We start from the raw sequence: 22,837 nt of genomic DNA, 5'->3' as shown, positions 1-22,837 counted from the left end.
ACTCTGAAGAGGCTGCATGCTTTTAAAGAATTCAGTGGAGCCCAGAGTTAGCAGGGTGTTGTTGAAAGCCCACAAGCAGGATTAGGCCTGGTGCAACTAAGTTAGGCCAGAGCTCAGTAGAAAGAAAATCAAGGGGAGCACTAGCTTGGTGAAGCTAACTGTTTGTGAAAAGCTGGAATGTGAAGGAAGAGTAATGCAGTGTGTAAATAGAGAGCTCTCGCTAAAACTATACAAGGAGCTAAATTGCTCATAGTGTTCAGGGATGTGTAGGTTAGGTGCATTAGTTGGGATAAATATCGGGTAGGGGCAATGGGTCTGGGTGGGTCACTCTTCAGAGGTTCAGTGAGGACTTGTTGGGCTGAAGGGCCTGTTTCCACACTGGGGATTCTATATTAAAAAACTAGCAAGACTATCTGAAATACTGTGAACAATTTTGATCCCTTTATGGATGGCAAGATAGACTGGCTTTGGTCCACAGAAAGTTCACTAGATTGATTCTGGGTATGGAGGGATTTTCTAATGAGGAGAGGTTGAGTAGGATGGACCTATACTCATTGGAGTTGAGAAGAATGACAGGGGACCTTACTGAAACTTAGAAGATTCTTAGGGGACTTGACCGAGTAGATGTGGAGAGGCTTTTTCCCCCTTGTGTGAGAATCCGGGACCAGAGGGCACAATCTCGGAGAAAGGGGTCACCCATTTAAAACAGATGGAGGAGAAATGTATTTCTCAGAGGGCAGTCTCAATCTGTAGAATTCTTTACTGCAGAGGTCTGGGGAGCCAACTTGTTAAGTATATTCGGCTGAGCTGGACTTTTAATCAGCAAGATAATTAAGGATTGTGAGGATAAAGCAGGAAAGTGAAGTTGAGGATTATCAGATCATCCATGATATTATTGAATGGCAGAACATACTCGATGGCTGCATGTTGTACTTTCACTCCTACTACTTCAAGCTGGAGTGCAGTTTCCAAGAATCTAGGGGAGCTTAGTCTCAGGAAAGGAAGGTGGACCATCAGAACTTGAGCTGTCTGTGATGCAGTAGCATTAGAGGGGATTCTGAAGCACACTATTTGAAAAAGAAATTGGAATTTCTTGGAAAGTTTCATGAGGTTTGATGGCCTACGGTGTCACTAATGTCAAGGGAGTGGCTGAGAAATCTGTGCAATCTGTCTTGACTGCATTTGCTATTTAATGTGCTCTTGGGGATGTTTCACCACATGGTCAATATCTATATTTACCTCAGGTTAATTTTGGATGTTAGAATGTATGTTGTAGATTGGTGGTGGGAGGTTGCTGGCTCAGTTGAGGCTGGATAGGTGGTTTGCAATGCACAACGATACCAACAATGCAGGTCTAATTCCCAAGGCTGAGTAACCATGAGGATGGCTTCACCATCTCAATCTCATCCCTTGTCTGAGGCACAGTGACTCTGTGGTTAAACCCAATTGCATTTCTGTCGAGTGACAGCATAGCCTGTGATCCTTCAGGACTGTAATGACTTACGTTTCAGATCGTATTAGTGCTCTAACTTTGTATAAACAAATTTATGAATTGTGTGCCTTTATTTTCTTTGTAAGTGCCTGGGATCACACAATTTGTTAACATTTTGAAAGAAAACATGAATGATTCCTATCTAGTGACATAAAATTAGTAGTCTGCTCAAGGATTGTAACGATGCCATCGAAATGTTTGCAGATTGGGATTGTTTTGGCAACAGCTGTTTTGCCAGTTTGAACAGCTGTTAACAGCACAGCAAAAAATAAATTACCATGTTACTTTATTGACTGAAACCTTTTGCTTTATTGCTTTATGATTGAAGTTTGATCCTTGTACAGTCTGGGTGTTAAACAAGTACCTTAGACTCAACTGTGGTGGAGGAGTTGTTATTCCTTTTTGTGTATTTCAAAGGATCTAGGTGTGCCTGGTGTGTTATCTCTCTACCTATGAGTGACCCAATTGGTGAAACTTAAAGATATCCCTGGTAACATAAGTCAGTCTGTTTACATTTGATCCTAAGGTGACCTTATATTCATGTAATTTCTAATGTCACCATTTACACTTCTTTAAGATTGCTCTAAGGGACCTGTTGGCTCTGAGGGGACTCTGACCTCAGTTGGTCTGCTGTTACCTCTGCTGCTGAAACCCTCAACTATGATTTTGTTACCTCTAGACTCCACTTTTGCAAAGGATTCCTGGTTGATGTTTTAAATTCTACTCTCAATAAATTTGAAGTATTCCAAAAAATGACTCCTCAGTAATTGCAGCAATCCAATTTCCCTTTCAGCCCTGTGCATTATTGGCTTCCAATTAAGCAATGTTTTGACTTTAGCATTCCTTTCCTTATTTTTACATCCCTTCTGGCCTTGTCCCTTGTTATCTTGTAATTTCCTTCAGTCTTCCAATACCTCTTGTTCATTCCCATACACCATCATGTGTGGGTCTACCTTCAGTAGCTGATACTAAAGTACTTGAATTCAACAAAGGAGGATGAAGAGTTTGTCTAAGAATGGATAAATAGAGTAGAAAAGCAAACTTGCAAGGAACATACAAATAGCTATAAGACCTTCTACAGTTAAAAGTTGGAATATCTTCTTTACAGTCTCACAGATTGTTGCCCAGTGTGGTCTTTCAAAGAAGTGGAAGACTTGCATTTTTAAAGAAAAATTCTTTCACAGGATGTAGGCATCACTGGCGATATCTGCATTTATTGTTCATTCCTAAATTGCCCTTGAACAAATTTTTCATGATCACTGGATGTCTCAAGGTGCTGTACCATTAATGAAATTCATTTTGAAGCATAATCACTGTTATACTGTCATAAAGCAGCAACTGGTTTGTACACTACCAACTGCCACAAAAAGCAATATAATAATGATTATACAATCAGATAAATACTTAGTTCCCCTGCACTTTTTGAAATAATGGTAAGGCATCTTTACTTCTGTCTCAGACAGCAGGTAGAGCTTTGGTTTAAAGTCTCGTCTGAAGCCGGCACGTCTGACAGAGCAGTAGACTCTTAGCACTGCTCTGGAGTATCAACTTTTATTTTTGAACTCTGGATCTGGGAGTGTGACAAGAACTGTAACCTTATGTATCAGGAGATGAAATGCTATGAAATGAGCCATGATTGGTTGATTTATCAAGTAAATAAAATGTGTTAGTTTTCCACAGCATTGAGTCTTGGGCTATCTTAGCTGCAAAACATTTAAATTATACACCATTTTAAAAGGATAAAAAGTACTAAAATGACATTTATTTCAGAAAATGATAAAATAAATACTTTGGCTTTTGCTGTAATAAAGTAACAAATAAATGAGTCGATAAGATTAGGCATTTATTTTCATTTCACTCTTGAATTGTGCCTTGTAGATGTGGAAAGGCTTGTGGAGTGAAGGGGTGAGTCATTTGTTATAAAATACATAGTCTCTCCAACCTGCTATTTTAGACATCATATAGCTATATAGTCATTGTTATATATAGTCAATGATGACCCCCCAACCCCAGATGTGGATGAGATTTGGTAATGTTAATACCATTGAATACCAAGAGGATGTGGTTGACCTTAAACTTGTTGAAGATGGTCATTAGCTGATACCTGGGTAGTAAACATGTTATTTGCCATTTATCAGCTTAAGTCTGAATGTTGTTATATTGATGGGGGCATTGGTTGCTGCTTTATCTGAGGAGTTGTGAATAAAACTGAACATGATGGTATTATCTGCGAATATCTTCACTTCTAACCTTAAGATAGAGGGAAGATTGCCGATAAAGAAACTGAAGATGATTAGGCCTAGGTCACTACCCTGACAAATATTTGCAATAACATAAGATAATTGATTTCTACAATTATGACACCATCTTTCTTTGTGCTAAGCGTGGCTTCAGCAGAGGAGCATTCTCTCCTTGATTTCCACGAACTTCAATTTTAATGGGGTTGGTTGATATTACACTTGGTAAAATGCTGCACAATGTTAAGAACAGTCACGTTCACTTTAGCAATGGTGCCTTCCTTATTGGCTCCATGTCTAGAGCACTGCCTAAAAATGTGTTGAGATACCCAAGCTGACTCTTGGGAAGGTGCCAGCCATATATTCTGCCCATTAGGATCAAAAGGACAGTGGTAGATCTTTGTTGCGAATCAGGTGCCTGATTTTATATTTCTCATCTGATGGGCTGCTGGCCAATTGAAGTCCACTCCACATCTTGAATTCAGGTCTTTCCACAAAGATCGTAATCAAGTCTTGAACCAGACAGTCGTGATAGAATCTTGATTGAGCATTGGTGTGCAGGCTATTGGTAAATTAAGCATTGGTAATACCACTAGCATTGACATTATCTTTCACTCTCTGCTGAGAACTGAAAATAAACTGGTTAGACAATAATTGGCTACATTAAACTTGTCCTGCTTTTTGTGGTCAGGCCGTACTGGGCAATTTTTCACACTATTAGATGTTAGTCTTATAGCTGTTCTGGAGCAGTTTGTCTAGAGATGGAGCTAATTCTGGAGCAAAGATCTTTAGCCCTAGAAGTCATATGCTGACAAGGAGGAGAACAAAATGTCTTATCAGCTGTGGCTGAAGATTGTTGCAAATGTATTGGATAATATATAGGCCAATGAATATTTATTATAAATTAATGATCTCTTCAATGACTATATTTTAAAATCTTTGTCCTAACATGCACAAAAGAATGGGAAGATCCATTAAGCATTTTGTATTTGTGCCTATTTCTTCCATACTATGTTCCTATGTCTTCATAGGAACTGGTCTATGTAAACTGGTCAATCAGGTAATTAATTTTTTTAATTACCAGTGACGGTAAAACCAATGCAAGCGTGGTATTATAATATTCAAGGCTGCTGATAATGGATATATCCTAAATGTGGACATACAATTTTCTACAGGACTGATACAAAACTGAAGTCAGAAATCCACAATCTTTTCCAGGATGGTGATGCAGGACCAAAAACAAACACAGGACATAGACGCACCGTAGGTCCTAATGTCAGGGCCATATTTAAAATTTGTAGATCCAACTCCCAACTGGCAATTGAGCAATTAACAATGGTGGGAGAGGCCTGCAAGTGGAGAGGGAGAGCTGCATGATTGTAAATGCTGTATTAAGGAGGGAGGAAGTCAAAGATTTATGTGTTGGTGGGGAAGGACCTGTGTGGGGAGGGCTGAAAGAGAGGCTTTGGTTGATTGAGCTCCTCCTGACCCACCTTGGAATAGCATAGAATCCCTATCACCACTTAATTTGTGAAAATAATTCTACTCTATCAGTCTAATTTCAAATGGGCAAAGCATTGCACTTCTACATACTATGGAATTTCAACACCCCAACATCCAGTGCCATAAACATGGAAGTGCGCACCTTCTCCTGCCTGTTGTCAAGTGGATATTGAGGCCTATGAGTTGAAGATCTTAGGAAAAACTCAGCAGGTCTGTCAGCATCTGTAAAGAGAAAACAAGAGTTCATGTTTCAAGTCAAGAGCCCCCCCCCCCCCCCACCCCGACTTCAGAACTGTCCTGTAGAAGGGTCACTGGACTCGAAACATTAACTCTGATAGTGCAGGCCTGCTGAGTTTCTGCAGCAATTTCTGTTTTTGTTTGTTTCAGCATCTGCAGTTCTTTGTTTCACTTTTAAGAGAATGATTGATTGAGTTCTATTTGTGCACCCCATTTTACTTAACTCCTCTTACCACTGGTCTCTCTTTCCTGAGCCTGCCAGGCCAAATTTCCTTTAAGGTTGCTCCATCCCCTAGCCCTGGATTTGTTGCTCTGTCTGGTTTTGTTCTGAGCTCTTACAATGTCCTTTTCCTATCTCATTTCATCCTACAATCCACATCTTTCTCCCATGACCCAATTCCCACCAAACTACTAACCATCCAACTTTCCTTCCTGTTAGCTGATACTATTCCATATTTTTCTTTCTTCACGTACTGTGCACCTCTCCACCAAATCTCACAGTTTCTCCTCTTCTCCGAAGTAATATTCCCAATGAAAAAACACTGCTTCATTCCTGTCCTCCATCTTCAAAGACCTTGAACATGTCCCCAAGTCTGTGTCCATCATCCCCACATGTCAATTTGAATCTCTCCAAATAGAATATTACCTGCCTTGCAATTAAAAAGGGTCTCAAAGTCACATCCTATGTGGCTGTCACAGAGCTATACCATCCCTTCGGTTTCTTCTGACCTGACTGCAGCTCCTGTCAAGATTTACCACACCGTTCTCCTCCAACACCTCTCTGCTGTCTTCCAGTTAAGTGAGACTACACTGCCTGGTTCTATTCTTACCGCCTCAGTCATAGCTAGAGGATTACCTGTAATGGCTTCTTTTCCCACTTCCTCAGAGTTTCCTCAGTTGTCCCTCAGAGGAATTCTCCTCAGCCACTTTCATTTCTCATCTGCCAGCTGCCACTTGGAGACAAAATTTGTAAACACATCATTAGTTTCTGCGTGAATATGTGAATCCTTGACTTCTACTCTCTCAATTGTCAGATTACTTGTCTGATAGGATCTAAATGAGCAGAAATTGCCTCTAATTAAAATATTGGAAACATTGAAGGAACTCTGCTCATGAATCATGGAGTCCTTCTTTCTTTCCCTGGCTGAAACTGATCCAAACTGTTCACAACCTTGAAATCCTCATTTATCTCTTTGTCATCTCATTGCTTTGCAATTCCAGTGCACTCCTGGCCAGCCTCCACTTTATAAACTTCCATAGCTTTGAAACACTGGTTCCACCTCTTACTAATTACCCTTCATCCATCTTTGCAGTTTTTGTTGAACTATGTTTGCTCCAGTTCATCAATAGGTTGCATTTATAACTCTCCTCATCTTTGTTTTTAAATTCTTCCATGATCTCACCACACCACCTCTCTACAATCTCTTCCTTTCCAAAACATTTGTCCTCTTGAGAAACCCCAGTTTTAAAAGTCTACAGAATTGGTATCTGGCATATTAGCTGCCAAAGCCTTAAGATCTGGAATTCACAACCTGGAAATTGTTTACCTCTTTAACTCCTGTTTTCTCCCTTCAATACACTCCCTAAAATCTACCTCTTCGACCAATCTTTAGGGGATCTGACCGCCGATCTCCTACCAGACTGATTGTTTGACTTCATTCTTCTCACTGTTCCTGTGAGATTTCTTGGGATATTTTACAGGGTTAAGGATGTTATATAAATACAGGTTGTTGCTTCTTTTAAACTTTGCACTTGATTTTGACTGACTCTGCTACTGAAAATCAATTAGTAATATAATATGATTTGCGTTCTCTCTCAACATAGACTTTAAAATGACCAATTAATTTTTTTGTCCTTTAGAAGAAACTACTAATTAAAAGCTAAGTCAGCGACACCTTATTGCTGATTTTGCTTAAAAAAAAAGACTCTAAACCCTAGGGTCTAGTTTGGTGCTGAAATCCTGGCTGCAAAATGTTTGGCAAACAACATGTAGCTTTCATAAGAGAATTCTGACCCTGTTCTTTCCTTGGAACAGACCACAGATTGGTGGCCATTTCTTAATTATTTTCACAATAGGTGGATAAGAATAAAACTAATTTGTGCATGTATTAACAGATTTTAAAAGGTGAAAGCTTATATTTTATTGGAAATGTTTAAACTTTCTTTGACCCGTAGAATATTAACTGTGGTTCAGGTCTCCAGAAAAAAAATAATCATCACAAAGGGTTTATAATACCTGCAGAGGCACGAATCTTTGAGGATGCAATGCATTTGAAGCTCAAGGTGATAGCCATTAGGGAAATTGAGAGACCATGAAAGCATTACACTTGAGCGTGACAAAGGATGACCCAGTCTAATTCATTTTATTTTATTGATTTTAAGTTAATAGCAGGACAGAGATTTGGAGCCACAGCAATTGATAATGGTCTAGATAGTCAATGCAGGAACACAAAAAAGGGGAGTGTGTATCAGCAATGTATTGATTAGTTAATTGACACTGATCTGTGCTGTTTGTACAAAAACTATAACAAAAATTAATGGTAAATGCTGAGTGTTCTGGTGCAATAAAATGGATTCTTCACTATGTAATACTGCAGGGACTATGATTAGAGTGCATGTGCCCAGCATAAATTTGTTGAGTCCCTAAGGTATTCATTATGTTTAGTAACCTCCAAAAGACAAAAGGTTTCATTTATTCTGAAATAAAGTCAAAACTTCCATATTTTAATACACCTCCAAATATATCAGACTAAAGTTCTGAAATTGTACTGAACTAATATTTTGCAATAATTAATTCTCTAAAGCATCTAAAAGCATGGTATTAGAGAGACATTAGTTAGGTATAATTTTTGGTTCATTACAATTTTTATGTCTTATAATATTAAAGAACTCAGCACAGAAGCTATAATTTATTTTTTAAATGAGTAAGCTATCTTTGGTTTATAGGTGAATGAACAAGAGTGTATTGTAAAATGATACTGGCTTTGAATAACCTCTTGTCAGCTAATGGGGGATAGTGACTTAGCATTCAGTTCCTTTGGGTGGCAGGTGACTGGTAGAAACCTATATGCCTATGAGCTTTCAATACCTGGTGCCTGGATACTGTTAGGATGTGTGTTTGAAGGACTGATCACTTTACCTGTCTGTGTTTTTACACTAATTCTGAAGTAGGGGAATGTGCTACATCAATGAATGGCCCAAGAGGTTCCTGAATATATTTATTGAGCAGCTTAGTAATCATCAGGTACACAAGTTTTTATCAACAAAATGTCTATCAGATCATTTTCTGATTTTATTACAGTGAAAGCCAAGTCTGTACTAACTGGTAGTCTGATTTCAGCTTTGTTAATTAGTCTTAGTGGAAGATTTTAAACTTATATCAGATATGGTATTTAGTTTGGTTAAGTATCTTTTTATTAAATTTTCAATCTACAAGAGCAAACCAAGGTATCCAGCTGGTTAACTGGAAACAATTATTTGATTTTATTAAACATTGTGCATATTCCGATTACTAGTTTACACTTGCAGCAAAAAACTTATCAAAAATAATCTTGATTTACATTTTCCCTTGATTATCAGGTGGATGTATTGATTGACAACGATGCAGAAAAGGATTATCTTTACGATGTATTACGCATATACCACCAGTAAGTATCATTTTTACTCGTAACCTTTTCTTGTTTGGATGGGGATATCTTTCAGTCAACTAGAGTTCTTCTTTTCAATTACATTATATAGATTCATCAGGAAAAGAAGGAATGAAGTTGGCAAATTTTTTTTTTACGTTTCTGTAGTTCTCAGTTGTGGAAATGCAAATTTATGGATGTGACTGCACATTTAGCTGTAAATATAAGTCTTACAATGTAAAAGATAATGCTTGGGAATATATGTGATTGACAAGAACTAACAACTGGAAGCAAAGATAATCATGACTCTGGAGCCCCCAAAACATTTCACAATTTAAATAATGATTTTGGGTAGAAAATAGCAAAAACTTCGAATTTTAAACCCATATAAAATAAATGAGTTTACCAAACCGAAATGAATATTCTCATTGTAACCATTGATGTAGAAAATATTAAAATAGTATGGTATAAACTTGAATAATTGAGAATTAAAGGATTTGTTTTGGCAGACCACAATAATCTATCTTGTTTGATCTTAAAAATAAAACACATGTCGACATTTAAACTGAAGAGCTTATATAGCCATATTCTGTTGAAGATTCATGCAATTGATCGTGGTCTGTGTCCAATTTTATTTGTGAGCCTATGTGGCGAAGAAATGTTAACTTGATTTTTAATGATGTGTTCAAGGAGATAGAAGGAGGTTCAGCCTATCTAAATGTAAACCTGCCCTGCATCTGGTAAAAATTCCTGAAAGCTTTCCAACAAAATCCACTGATGTAATAATCTGCAACAGACCGAGGGAATGCTTGTGTATTCCCCCATCAGCCCAAATCTCCAAAACCATTTGTAAATCAATCAACTCAGCACAGAGTTTCCTGATCTCCATAGCTCAGTACAATGCAGGATGATTCACTTCCCAATTAAGTGACTGGGGAAGCTCAATTCCGTATTCACTGTGGAGCCAAAATGAAAATATTAGCATTAAAGAACTTATTAAGATGGCCATTATCAGTCTATATCTTAATATTTTTATGAGCAGAGATAAAATCTTTGAAATTAACTTTTATAATTTACAGACATTTATAATATGCAGAATCTTTATAATAAAAGAAATGGTAACATTATATCTCAAAATTTAAAATACTTGAGCATATTGATAAACATCTGTATTTGCATTTGTTTGAACGTTTCTGTGGTAATAACTTGCTGTTTGTGTTATGGTAGTTTACTGGTGGTATCTAGTAGCATAGTGGCCTGGACCAATGATACATAATTCAAATCCCTCTAGGGTACTTCGAAGTTAGTTTAAAAGTTGAATTATAATGGATTGTGTGGAATTATTTACACTACAATTAATGGCTTTTAAGTTCAACCTCTTTGCCAAGATTAAAATTTAAATGCTGCTTAGGTATCTTGGGGTCAACTTTATGCATGTGCAAAATTCCCAATTTTCTCAAATAAAAAATTTGTGCAGCTCATGACGTAACTTAGATCACGACCATAGCTTTGAGCATGTACCAATCACAAACCACTACCAGTATAAATGCCAACACAAGATATAGGCTAATATCACAGTGTGGAGTAGCATTAAATGTATTAAAAGCATTTGGCTGCACTTTTGTGTTTACTAAGTGCAACATGATTTATTAAATTAGATCACCATATTTTTATCCCTACTGCCCAATTTAAGGAGCCAAGTCAGAATATTTTGGCATTAAATGTTTAATCCATAGAATGATAAAATGCAAAATGAATTATGAACTTTATTCTGCATAAAATAATTATTTTGAAAAGAGTTATTAGTTTCCTACTGTCACAGAAATGTTTTGTAAGATATATTGTTTCCATTCATTACTTGAATAAAAGAAGCACAAAAGGAACTGAAATGTAGACGCTGGCAAAGTTTCCATGTGATCTTTGTAGGGAGAATGGATGTTGTTTCTCAGTGGTCTTTTCCGACTCAGTTTCATGGAGGTTTGCCTAATTGCTTTTGCCATTCATAAAGCAAAGTCCTGCAGTGTTTGGATCATTAGTGAATCAACAGTTCTTAATAATTAATTCCTTTGCTGCATTGTTCAAATTCACTGCTATATCATAATAACTTGTGTTTTCTCTGCCTTTTTATTAATTTATTACATTTCCAGATCCCACAACTTGTATCAGAATATTTGAAATGTCTTTGAAATAGCCACTGAAAATACTTGTGCAAACTTGTAGAAATCAAGCTAGCTGAGCTGTAATAAAATACTGTAAGGACATACCAGCTACTGGGGGGTGGTTGATGAGACTCTAAGCTTTGTTAAACTGACCCTTGACCAACAGTTGTATCTCTCTCCTGACCAACTACTGACTGAATCCTTTAGCTAATCATAAACTTAATTCTGAACTCAATTAATCCTTCACCTTGTCATGAACCTTGTAACTAACTGACTAGAATTAATTATAATGATTTGATGAGATTTTTTAAAAGAGCACAAAAGGTAGGATAGTTGCATAGGGTGGTGGCAGAAACGGGTGTGGATAGAAGAAACTAATCATTATGGATCAAGAATTAGAAATAATTGCTATGTTTCGAAAATCATTATTTAACTTCAAAACGTACTCTCATGTAATATTACTAATGGTAACTGATAGTAAAAAGATATTTTACTATTTTTGCAATTTTATATTTTTAAGATGACTTTGCTTGCAAAGGAAAATTGATAATTTAAAGATTCTCAACCCATGATTTGATCTGATTTACTTTTAAATACATTTTCTGTGAAAGAAAATCTCAGCACAAGTTCAGTTTCTCAATTGACTGCTGTGCTTTTGTACATAACTGCGCAAGTTGGACAATGTGTTCTGTAAGTGGCTACTAAAAGATATGTAAGGATCCTTGAATACTGCATTACATAATATATTGTTTTACCAGATAATTTGTATGTCTAACTTGCGTTGTGGATAAAGGAGGAGCCAGTGGATATGCTGTATTAAATTTCCAGATAGGGTGCCACATCGAAGGTAATTGTGAAAAAAATCAAAGCTCATTGATGTAGGGGGTAACATATTAGAAGATGGGTTGGCTAACAGGAAGCAGAGAATAGGTGTACATATGTCTTTTCAGCTTGGGAAGATGTAAGGGATGGTGTGCCACAGGGATTAGCGCTGCAACTGCAATCAATTACAATTTTTACAAATGACTGAGTTGAAAGGACTGAAGGTATGATTACCAAATTTGCTGACAGCACAAAAATAGATTGGAAATAACATTGTGAAGAGAACACAAATGGCTTTGTAATTTCAAAGATGTGGCAAATGGATTGTATGTGGAGAAAATGTGAAATTGTCGATTTTGGCAGGAAGAATGTAAGAAGCACGTTATCTAAAATGGTGAGAGATTTCAAAGCTCCAGAGATGCAGAGGGACCTGGGCATTCTTGTGCATAAATCACAATTACAGAAAGTAATTTAGGAAGTTCTAATTTATCACAAGCAGAATTGATTTCAAGAGTAGGGAGATTGTGCTTCACTATACAGTGCATTGTGAGACTGCATCTGGAGTAGAGTGTGCAGTATTGTTTACCTTATTTAAGGGAAGATGTAAATGTATTGCAATTCTAAAATGGCTTGTGAGGTTTATACCTGAAATGGCCGGCTAGGTTACGCTTGTATCTGCTGGAGTAAGAGAAGGCCTCACTGAAACAAAATCTTGAGGGATGTTGACAGGCTAGATGTGGAAAGGATGTTTCCGTTTATCAAATAATTTAGGAATAGGAGTCACTGTTTAAAAATCCGAGTCACCCACTTAAAACAGAGAATATGTTTTTTTTTAGGGTTGCATGCCTTTGGAATCATTTTCATGAAAAGGTGGTGGAAACAGAGTATTTGAATATTTTTGAGGCAGGGTTAGATAGAGCTGGAAGTTTTTGTTGCAAACGTTTCGTCCCCTGGCTAGGCGACATCATCAGTGCTTGGGAGCCTCCTGCGAAGTGCTTCTTTGATGTTTCCTCCGGTGTTTATAGTGGTCTGTCCCTGCCGCTTCCGGTTGTCAGTTTCAGCTGTCCGCTGTAGTGGTTGGTATATTGGGTCCAGGTCGATGTGTTTGTTGATGGAGTTTGTGGATGAATGCCATGCCTCTAGGAATTCCCTGGCTGTTCTGTCTGGCTTGCCCTATGATAGTAGTGTTGTCCCAGTCGAATTCATGTTGCTTGTTGTCTGCGTGTGTGGCTACTAAGGATAGCTGGTCGTGTCGTTTCGTGGCTAGTTGATGTTCATGTATGCGGATTGTTAGCTGTCTTCCTGTTTGTCCTATATAGTGTTTAGTGCAGTCCTTGCATGGTATTTTGTACACTACATTCGTCTTGCTCATGTTGGGTATCGGGTCCTTCGTTCTGGTGAGTTGTTGTCTGAGCGTGGCTGTTGGTTTGTGTGCCGTTATGAGTCCTAGGGGTCGCAGTAGTCTGGCTGTCAGTTCCGAGATGCTCCTGATGTATGGTAGTGTGGCTAGTCCTTTTGGTTGTGGTATGTCCTCGTTCCGTGGTCTTTCTCTTAGGCATCTGTTGATGAAGTTGCGCGGGTATCCGTTTTTGGCGAATACGTTGTATAGGTGTTCCTCTTCTTCTTTTTGCAGTTCTGGTGTACTGCAGTGTGTTGTGGCCCTTTTGAATAGTGTCCTGATGCAGCTTCGTTTGTGTGTGTTGGGGTGGTTACTTTCATAGTTTAGGACTTGGTCTGTGTGTGTGGCTTTCCTGTATACACAGGAATCCGATTCACGAGAGAAGAAGAAAAGGATAGCCAACTCCCATTCCTAGACGTGATGGTACAGAGAACACCGAACGGAGAATTCACTACAAGGGTATACAGGGCTAATGCCCGAAACGTCGATTCTCCTGTTCCCTGGATGCTGCCTGACCTGCTGCGCTTTTCCAGCAACACATTTTCAGCTCTGATCTCCAGCATCTGCAGACCTCACTTTCTCCACAAAGATGGTCTAAATTTGTCAATTACATTATAGCCAAATTGTGTTTGAAAAACAGTGCATTATAGCAGAACTGACTATATATATTTGACTGAGGAAACAAACTGAAACTCAAGTTAATTTTTCTCACCACTTGGTACATTTATAAGAAGTATCCACTCATGTTTCTGTAACAGTTTTGAAATTCCTGCATCAAGAGTTAGGCTTTGGTAGGCAAAAGTGAGGACTGCAGATGCTGGAAAGCAGAGTTTAGATCAGAGTGGTGCTGGAAAAGCACAGCAGGTCAGGCAGTGTCCGAGGAGCAGGAAAATCGATGTTTCGGGCAAAAGCCCTTCATCAGGAATAGAGGTAGGGAGCCTCCAAGGTGAAGAGATAAGAGTTAGGCTTTGGTGCCTAACCAATTTTCTTGCTGTTGTAATGTTTTTAGAAATTTCACTTTTCCCTTTTTTCACTTCCATTTCTTTTAAAATGTTATTTACCTGTGAGCTTTTACAGTTCTTGAAAAAACTGTACCTGTAACTTTTACAGATGTATTCTGTGCAGAAAATATTTATTGAAATGCTGAGTGCTTTTAGGATATTTGAACATTGTTTCTCATTTTCAATACCCATACTTTCTTTTGATTTTTATTCTTTGTATCACAATCATAGCTTTTTTTAAAGTTTCAAGATCATCCAGATCTCTTTTCAAAATTCTATTCCACAACTCTTTCTAAAGTGTTATTTCACATTTTATCAATTAATGAAATGAGAAAAGAAAATTTCCTAACATAAGAAATATAAATAGCAATAGACTCTTTGTCCCATTGAGCCTGCTCCTAAATAGAGTTCATGTTGTGTCATGAATTCCATATTTAAAACAACCTTGGGAGAAAGAAAATTGAAATATCAGCATCTCTGTTGGACTAGCACCATTTTCCTACTTTTAATTTTACTTTTTATGAGTTTGCCACATTCAATTGACGAGGAGTAAATTGGATGGCTTAATCATACTAATGAATGATGTCAATAAATCATGTTAATAGTCTGAATCATATTTGGTTACTGAATAAGTGCAGGTTGATATTTGTACGTTTTGTATTTAAATTACCCCCCCCCCCCCACACACACACACACACATACACAATACCATTTTGCAAAAGGTGTTGGGATGTAAGTCTGGGAACGGGAGGAATGAGTGTGACAAGTACCTCTTTGGGTGAATGAGTGAAATAATTATTGTTGAATCAAATGACAATATCAGTGGCAATGTTGAAAGAGGAAATTGGGAGATGGATCAAGTGAGTCAAACATGTGGAGATATGATGAGATAATGTGGGGGAAAATGTTAGGAAATGTATTGTTTTATCTCTGGCCAACTTTGTTTCTTTGTGTCTCAGGTTTATGGATCTCCCCGTTCTGGTTGGAGACCTAAAACTGGTGATAAATGAGCCAAGTCGTCTACCAATGCTTGATGCCATCCGACCCCTTATTCCACTAAAACATCAAGTGGAATATGATAACCTGACACCAAAACGATCACGGTAAGGTGGAGATACACCAAAGGAAATCAAGGCATAGTTAATTGAGAAAATAGTAATATAACTCAGAATAATTTCCTGGACAGTTAAAACATTCTCTTTTTAAGAAAGTGCATTTGTTTTCATTATTAGAGCAAAAGCCATTTGCTGTCCTTTCCTTGTTTTTTACTGACCTAAGCAAATTTCTATCTGTATGCTAATGTGACATTACCAGTGGAGTATTTTATTAGTTTATCCTTTCCAAAGCTCTTGAGGTGGATGAAGTACTATGAAATAATTAATTCATCATATTTTTAGAGGACTGCCCAAACAAAAAGGGAAAGATTATATGTATATTTAAAATGTGCTTACATTTATGCTGATACACTGCTATGTAATAAGCAGCAGAATATTCCTAAATTTCAGCAATAGTCTGTATGTTGGTATTCGACAGTTGTAAAGTTGATCAGGGCAGTTATTTGCTAAGAAGCTTGATTTCCTGTTGAAAGTTATGAGTGTCAGGATGTTTAATAAGGATGATCAACAAAGCTGTTGTGATTTCGCAAAGATCAAATCATTTATAGGCATCGAGGGTGCAGGGATTGCAATGTCCAACTATTCCCTACCATTTCTTTCCAATGCAGACAGCACAACAATTTTGACCATCCATATCACTTTAGCACCTAATCCATTCTAATTGTGTTGCTTAGCTGGATACCTGACCAAGAGACCAATAGTGAGACCAATTAAACCTAGTCTGCACCATTCAAAGCAAGCCTGCACCTCTTTTTGCTGCTGCAGCAGTTACTGGTCGTCACATAGGAAGTAAATGGACCTTGGAAATATTGAATGACAGCACAACTTAGGAGATTTTGGATTGAATTTTGCTAGAAATCAGCCAGATGTCAATTTTGACAGGTTTCATGGAGAGTTTCTTTCTGAGCGATTTACAATGCACTAGGTCTGTCTGGTGCCCCATTCATTCTCTCTTCACTCAGCAATGGTGAAAGTACTGTCACTGCAGAGACCTCCATTTTTTTTAGAGCTGACCAGGACAAACGCAGAGATTGTCCTTCACAGTGGACATAATGGAAGGGGTACAAAAAGGCAACGCTTCAGTGGGCACATAGCTGACACTTCACTGCAGTCTAAGTGCATATTCACTAATGGTTTACCATTTAATAACCAAGCTACATGGTTGCCTGCCCTTTGTGACATCTCATCAGACTCTCCTCTCTAAATGAGTTATGACACGGACTCAGATAGCCAAACCAAAGCAGCATTCCTACCTCTGTATTTGCAAAACAGTAAAACTAAACCATCAAAGACCCACAAATAATCACTCCAATAGTTCCTAACCAGAGTTTTGAATAACTAATCCCAGACTTCACAAGTAATTTATTTCCAAATCCTGTTTTTGTAACTTAAGTAAAAGACTTAACTAGTTATGAAATACACAATAACTTTAGCAGAGAAAAAATTAAACAACATTGTAATCTAATTAATGTCTAATTAATTAAATGCAAAACATTTGTTTTCAGCTCCCATTCACACGATAGACAGGGGAAAACACATATTTAAAGGAAAAACAAAAGAAAATAACAAAACTGTCTAGATTACTCAAATGGCTTCCACAATATATTATTTCACAGGTATAGATTTAGTCTCCTTGGTTGCTTTTCTGAAACTGTTGATAAGGGTCACCTTCTCAGCTCAATCATTTATGGGCCAAATGCTGGCAAATGGGACTAAATTAATTTAGGATATCGGGTCGGCATGGAAATGTTGGAGTGAAGGGTCTGTTTGTGTGTTATTTCTCTCTGTGACTTCATGACTTTATGATCAAGGAGGAGGCAAGATGAAAAGCCTGTCTTTAGGCTTCGATTTTTTTCAGCATTCCATTTATTGCACGTGGACACGAAATGCAACTGTACTTGATAATCTGAGATCTACAGGCTCTAACCTTAAACTTGCATTAGGGACTATTCGCTACATGCACTTCTCTCTTCGAATCTAATGGACTCTGCCTGCACTATTATTTATGCTGTATGAGAGCAGTCCCATTACATCATTGTAAGGCTGCTGCAGAGTCTTATAACCCTTACACAGTAGGAAGTTATCTTGTGGCATTGTTGGTGAATAGGGAAGAGGGATCACAGTTACTGGCACTGCAGTCAATATGTTCTTCAGGGAGAGCCAAAATGGAACAGGGCTGTTTAGGTTTTCTTTCCCCAGCTCTATCACCTCCTCAAGTCCTGTTCCTCAACTACTTGCAGTACAGCTCAGGTAAGAGCTGAACTCACAATACAGTGTCGAACATTTGCAGATGCCGGTGTTGGACTGGGGTGTACAATATTAAAAATCACATGACACCAGGTTATAGTCCAACAGGTTTAATTGGAAGCATTCGCTTTCGGAGTGCTGCTCCTTCATCAATTGGAGTACACAACTGTAAGACACAGAATTTATAGCAAAAGTTTACAGTGTGATGTAACTGAAATTATACATTGAAAAATACCTTGATTGTTTGTTAAGTCTCTCATCTTATAGATAATTATAAACTGGTGTTGTGTGATTTTTAATTGTGTCCAACATTTGATGTGATTCCACAATTGGAAACATTTGCTAAATAATACGGATTTCTGAAAATTTACATTATTAACTAATTTAGGACAACCATTTGGATTCATAATGTGGCATTTGCCTCTTCTGACAACTACAAATATTAATATGTAGGGCCCTGTTCTCTCAAAGAGAAATAATGTGTACATACACACACTGTGCCTGTTTAAACTCAACAAAATAGATGACAGCCATTCTGTGGTTCATTTCTGGAGGCAATTTATTGACAAATCAAAGACAAACTGCATGGTTTAAAATTTACCAGAAACGTGGGAATTAACTGTTGATAATCATTTAATTGGTGCATCCCAGAGAGCAACACTCCACCAAACACTCAACACTCTCCTCTCATTCAGTCTAAATGTTGTTTGCCCTTTACTTGGGTATTGCTTGTGAATTGTCCTGAATAATGCATGATGAAATGATTTAACAAAGTCTTTTTTCCAGCAATGCCCCTTTAGTGTAATAAAGCCTTCAGGGTAATATCGGAAAAATCAGACAGTAAGAGAGTTTACATAAATGGACACAATATTTTAATAATATGCTAGGGATGTTTCCACAGATCATAACTCACTGTATAAGTCCAGTGCTCTTCTGGGAGCATGAGATGGCAGATTCCCTGCTGTAGTGATGTTCATTACCAAGTTTAAAAAGTCAGGTACCACATCTACCTGACTTTCTCAAACAACCTTTTCTCATATGCAGAAAGAATGACAGCTTTCTAATATTAAGTGGGTTCTACGAAAACAGTTTGGAAGTACTCTTGTCTGAACAATACTTGCAATTGTTATCCATGCGTTATACAGTAATGAATTCACTTGGGATCATACAGTGGAACTCTCTACAATAAGAAGCTTTTATGAAGAGAAACAATGTTGAATTGTTGAATTTCCTTGTTTTACTAGATGCTTGAGTACTTATTGACCCACACCAGAAATTCTGAAGCCTTTTTAATTATATGACGGGAATTTACTTCATGGCTTTACTGTATCTCTTTCAAGCTTCAAAATAAAAATGGAGTATTCATGAAAGAAGGAATTAATTAAAACATGTCACTCAACTAAGTTTTATAGACAATGAATGTAACTCCTGCTATACTTGACCACAGTTTGACTTGTGATTGGGGAAGACCATTTAGCCCATTTCACTGCATGCATCAGAGATATCCTAATGTGCCCGTGGTAGTTAACAATTGTTTTTGAATAGATTCTGTGGGCATTTTCATCTGCTATTATTTGTGGATGTTTCTTAAATTATTAATAAGCCTTTGTGTGAAGAAGAGTTTCAAAAAATGCCTTACACTGGTTTGAATCCATTTTAGCTCCATTCGTTTTTCTACATACTGAACAATCTTGCATGCTATTCTGCTCTGTCTATAAGAAACATCCCAGCATACCAGTATGAAGTCCAACTGGCGGAACAGCACCTCATTTTTGTTTTAGCGCTTTAGAACCTTCAGGACTCAATTGAGTTCAACAACTTTTACAGATGAGCATTGTCCTCCATTTTGATTTCCCCTCCATGTCCTGTTTGTATGGTTCACTCTCAGCAGTTCACAAATACCATTAACACCTATTCAACATCTATATCTTTCCTGCCATTGCACTCACTTTGTCTTTTGTTCCGAGAAGTCTCCCTATGTGTTTCATTTATACCTCCACCCCCTTTGTATACGGGATGTAAACGATCAGGATCAATCATCCTGACAGCGAATGCCCCCCCCCACCCAGATCTGAAGAAGAATCATATTAAACTTGAAATGTTACCTCTGCCCCTCTCCACAGCTGCTGCTTGACCTGTTGAGTTTCTCCAGCACTTTGTTTTTATTTCAGATCTCGAGCATCAGCAGTAATTTGTTATAATATATTGATCCTCTGTTGGCATATCATGACTATACTCTACACAAAGCACTTCAATGTCTCATTCCACCTTCTTGGAAATCATGTTTCAAATCTGTGATTTCATCCAACAAGAATGAACATAGTAGCAGGGACTTAGAGCACATGTGACTTCCCTTCTGTGTTATATGTAATTCTGAATTGAAAATATGTCACTGTTTGTTCATCATTTCCATGTCAAAATGCCAGAAGTTGCTGCGAGCAAAAGGAAATCATATTGTATTGGACCAGACCAAACTCCCTCAAAATATATCAAGATGACAGTCTAAACTGTAACTTCTTTCTAATGTTAAAGGCAAGTGCCAAGCCTTGCATTCTGGATACAATTCTACTGGTCAAACTATCAGATTTGAAGCAAAACACACTTTATTCATACACTATAGTTAAAATACAACAAAAGAAAGAAGAAATTGGAATAACTTAACTGTACTGGAAAACTAAACAGAATAATAGATTACTTAACTAATAAACAATGTTCTAATATAGTAACATCCCATGAAACCTCCTTGACAAAGGCAAGTTCAGCCAAATAGATTGTCCCACAGGGCAGTTCTCCACTGCGAGGAAAACACCAAGAGAAAACTCAGAGAAGGAGAGTAGCAGGGAGAAATGTACTGCAGCTTCTGCCCAGCTTCAAACCCCAGCAACAACTACTGAAGAGTAAAACTAAAAATCCTGGTCCCGGGGGAGCTTGCCCCACCCATTCAGGCTGCATTTATTGTTCCTACTTCAAAAAATATGTCACAAGCTGTTTATTTTATGGGCTTTCAATAGACAGTTCAGCATCTCTGCCTTAAAATCTCCCTTCAAAACACCCAGGACAATATATACCTCTTAAAGCAATAGTATTGTCACAATATTGATTTACGTGGTTTAAAAAGATGGTTCCCCACTACCTTCTTAAATCACTTTGGATGCTGACACAGCCAGTGATGCTTTGTCCGTTTGGTGACAGTGTAGCTGTCTGGGTTTAAAGAAAGAAAAACCCACCTCGAGTGTAAATTCTTTCAAAGTTCCAGGACCCAATTTTTTTTCATAATTCTGGTCCCTGATACTGGGATGCTAGCCTCCTATTCTTCTTGACTCTTCTCTTCATAATTGAAAGTTTCTCTTCATATTTGAAGGTGGAAGGTGGTTACCTTTCTGTGGAGGAGAAAGTGAGGTCTGCAGATGCTGGAGATCAAAGTTGAAACTTTATTGCTGGAACAGCACAGCAGGTCAGGCAGCATCCAGGGAACAGGAGATTCGACGTTTCGGGCACAGGCCCTTCTTCAGGAAGGGCCTGTGCCCGAAACGTCGAATCTCCTGTTCCCTGGATGCTGCCTGACCTGCTGTGCTGTTCCAGCAATAAAGTTTCAACTACCTTTCTGTGGAGGTAATTGCAGATGGTCTTGCAGGACAACCTCAAGAAGCTCTGAACCTAAAATGCCAGGCTTCTTTCTGTCCCATCTTGACATTGATGGTAGCAACCTGTGCTAGATAATGCTGATCAATAATAACAGCGCAAGTCTCATAATAGAAGATTGCAGGAATGAATAACGTAGCAATTTCATGCTCTACAGTGCATCTCCACTGGGGTAGCACTTCGGCAATCCAGTAATATTTCAGAGGATTGGTAAGTCTCTTTGAGCTCTGGTATCTGCAGTTCTGATACAATAGTCTAACAGTGAATAGCAACAAGTTGACCTTGCACGAGTTGCGGGAGATAATGTATGGCAGCAAGATCATTTCAGATTGAGCTTCCAATACAGTACCAAAACCTCAAGTGGCTTCTGTTTGAGTTACTATCGAAATTGAGACTCGTGCCCTCAAATGATTTACTTATAGTTGAATCTGTCGTGTGTTAATAGAGTTGGCCATCATTTCCATTCTGAAAGGATGGTCCCTGTGTCCCATGTGAAGTCCCGTTCCAAATTGGTGCTGACTCCTCCATGCTACATGACATTGGTAGCAAGCTTTCTGACAAACCTCAATGCACCAAGCATTTTGTTGTGCATGCTCAATATTAGTGAACCTTGCCCTCAATCACCTTGTCCAGTCTATAAGCACTTGTGTCCTTGTCTCACCACATACAGGTCCCCTTCTAGGTTTATCCTCTAAGGTACACACATGGCATTATCTGAACTGGAGGTTGCAGATGACAAGTTTTTTTTTAACTTCTTTGCTGCTTTCCTTTTCATGCTCCCCATGTTATTCCACTACTGCCTAGCCATTTTTGGTAATAGAGTGGGGAGAGGCATGTGTTTAAGTAAGGAAAACATGTGTGTTTATACTATTTGCAGGTTTTAAATGAGAAGAAATAGTGGGATGTAAAAGGAAGATTAGGTTCAGCCCTGTACAAGCCACAGCCTCACTTGTGGCAATTTCATTGAACACCATTCTGTCTATTTGGAGTATGGACAAACAGCTGAGACTGTCTGCTGAAGGTTAGATACTGCCACTCCGGATAAGGCTCTTATGGTGCAGTGGTATGGTCCTACTTCCGAGCTGGAAGTCCTCGGTTCAAGTCCCACCTGCTCAAGAGGTGTGTAATAACATTCTTGATAAGGTTGGTTTGAACATATCTACTGCTACCTCCAACTGTGTACCAATGTGTCAATATATCAGTGAATGTAGTGAATTGTGATTGGGTAATGAATCTGTCACAGTTAAATTGCTGGCAGTGTGTTCAAGGTGTGACTGAGAAGCTTGCAGCACTGCTAAGTAGGTGAGAGTCAGGCGAAGGTGTGAATGTTAGGAATAAATTCTGATTGCTTCTTATT

General features: G+C 38.1%; 1 protein-coding gene across 2 annotated transcripts in view; it reads left to right on the top strand.

Annotated features, from left to right (window-relative positions):
- The window catches only part of ush1c (Usher syndrome 1C), a 212,481-nt gene that overhangs the window by 15,625 nt on the left and 174,019 nt on the right, over window positions 1-22,837 (top strand). For both annotated transcript variants that reach the window (XM_043705961.2, XM_087996593.1), the window contains exons 2-3: window positions 9,049-9,116; window positions 15,436-15,579. In XM_043705961.2, the coding sequence (XP_043561896.2) occupies window positions 9,049-9,116; window positions 15,436-15,579 (212 nt within the window). The remainder of the gene's footprint in view (window positions 1-9,048; window positions 9,117-15,435; window positions 15,580-22,837) is intronic.

Source organism: Chiloscyllium plagiosum, unplaced genomic scaffold (genome assembly GCF_037043375.1).
Source record: "Chiloscyllium plagiosum isolate Xiang-an unplaced genomic scaffold, Cpla_swu_hap1 HiC_scaffold_18, whole genome shotgun sequence".
NCBI lineage: Eukaryota > Metazoa > Chordata > Chondrichthyes > Orectolobiformes > Hemiscylliidae > Chiloscyllium > Chiloscyllium plagiosum.
This window is presented reverse-complemented; position numbering and strand designations above follow the sequence as displayed.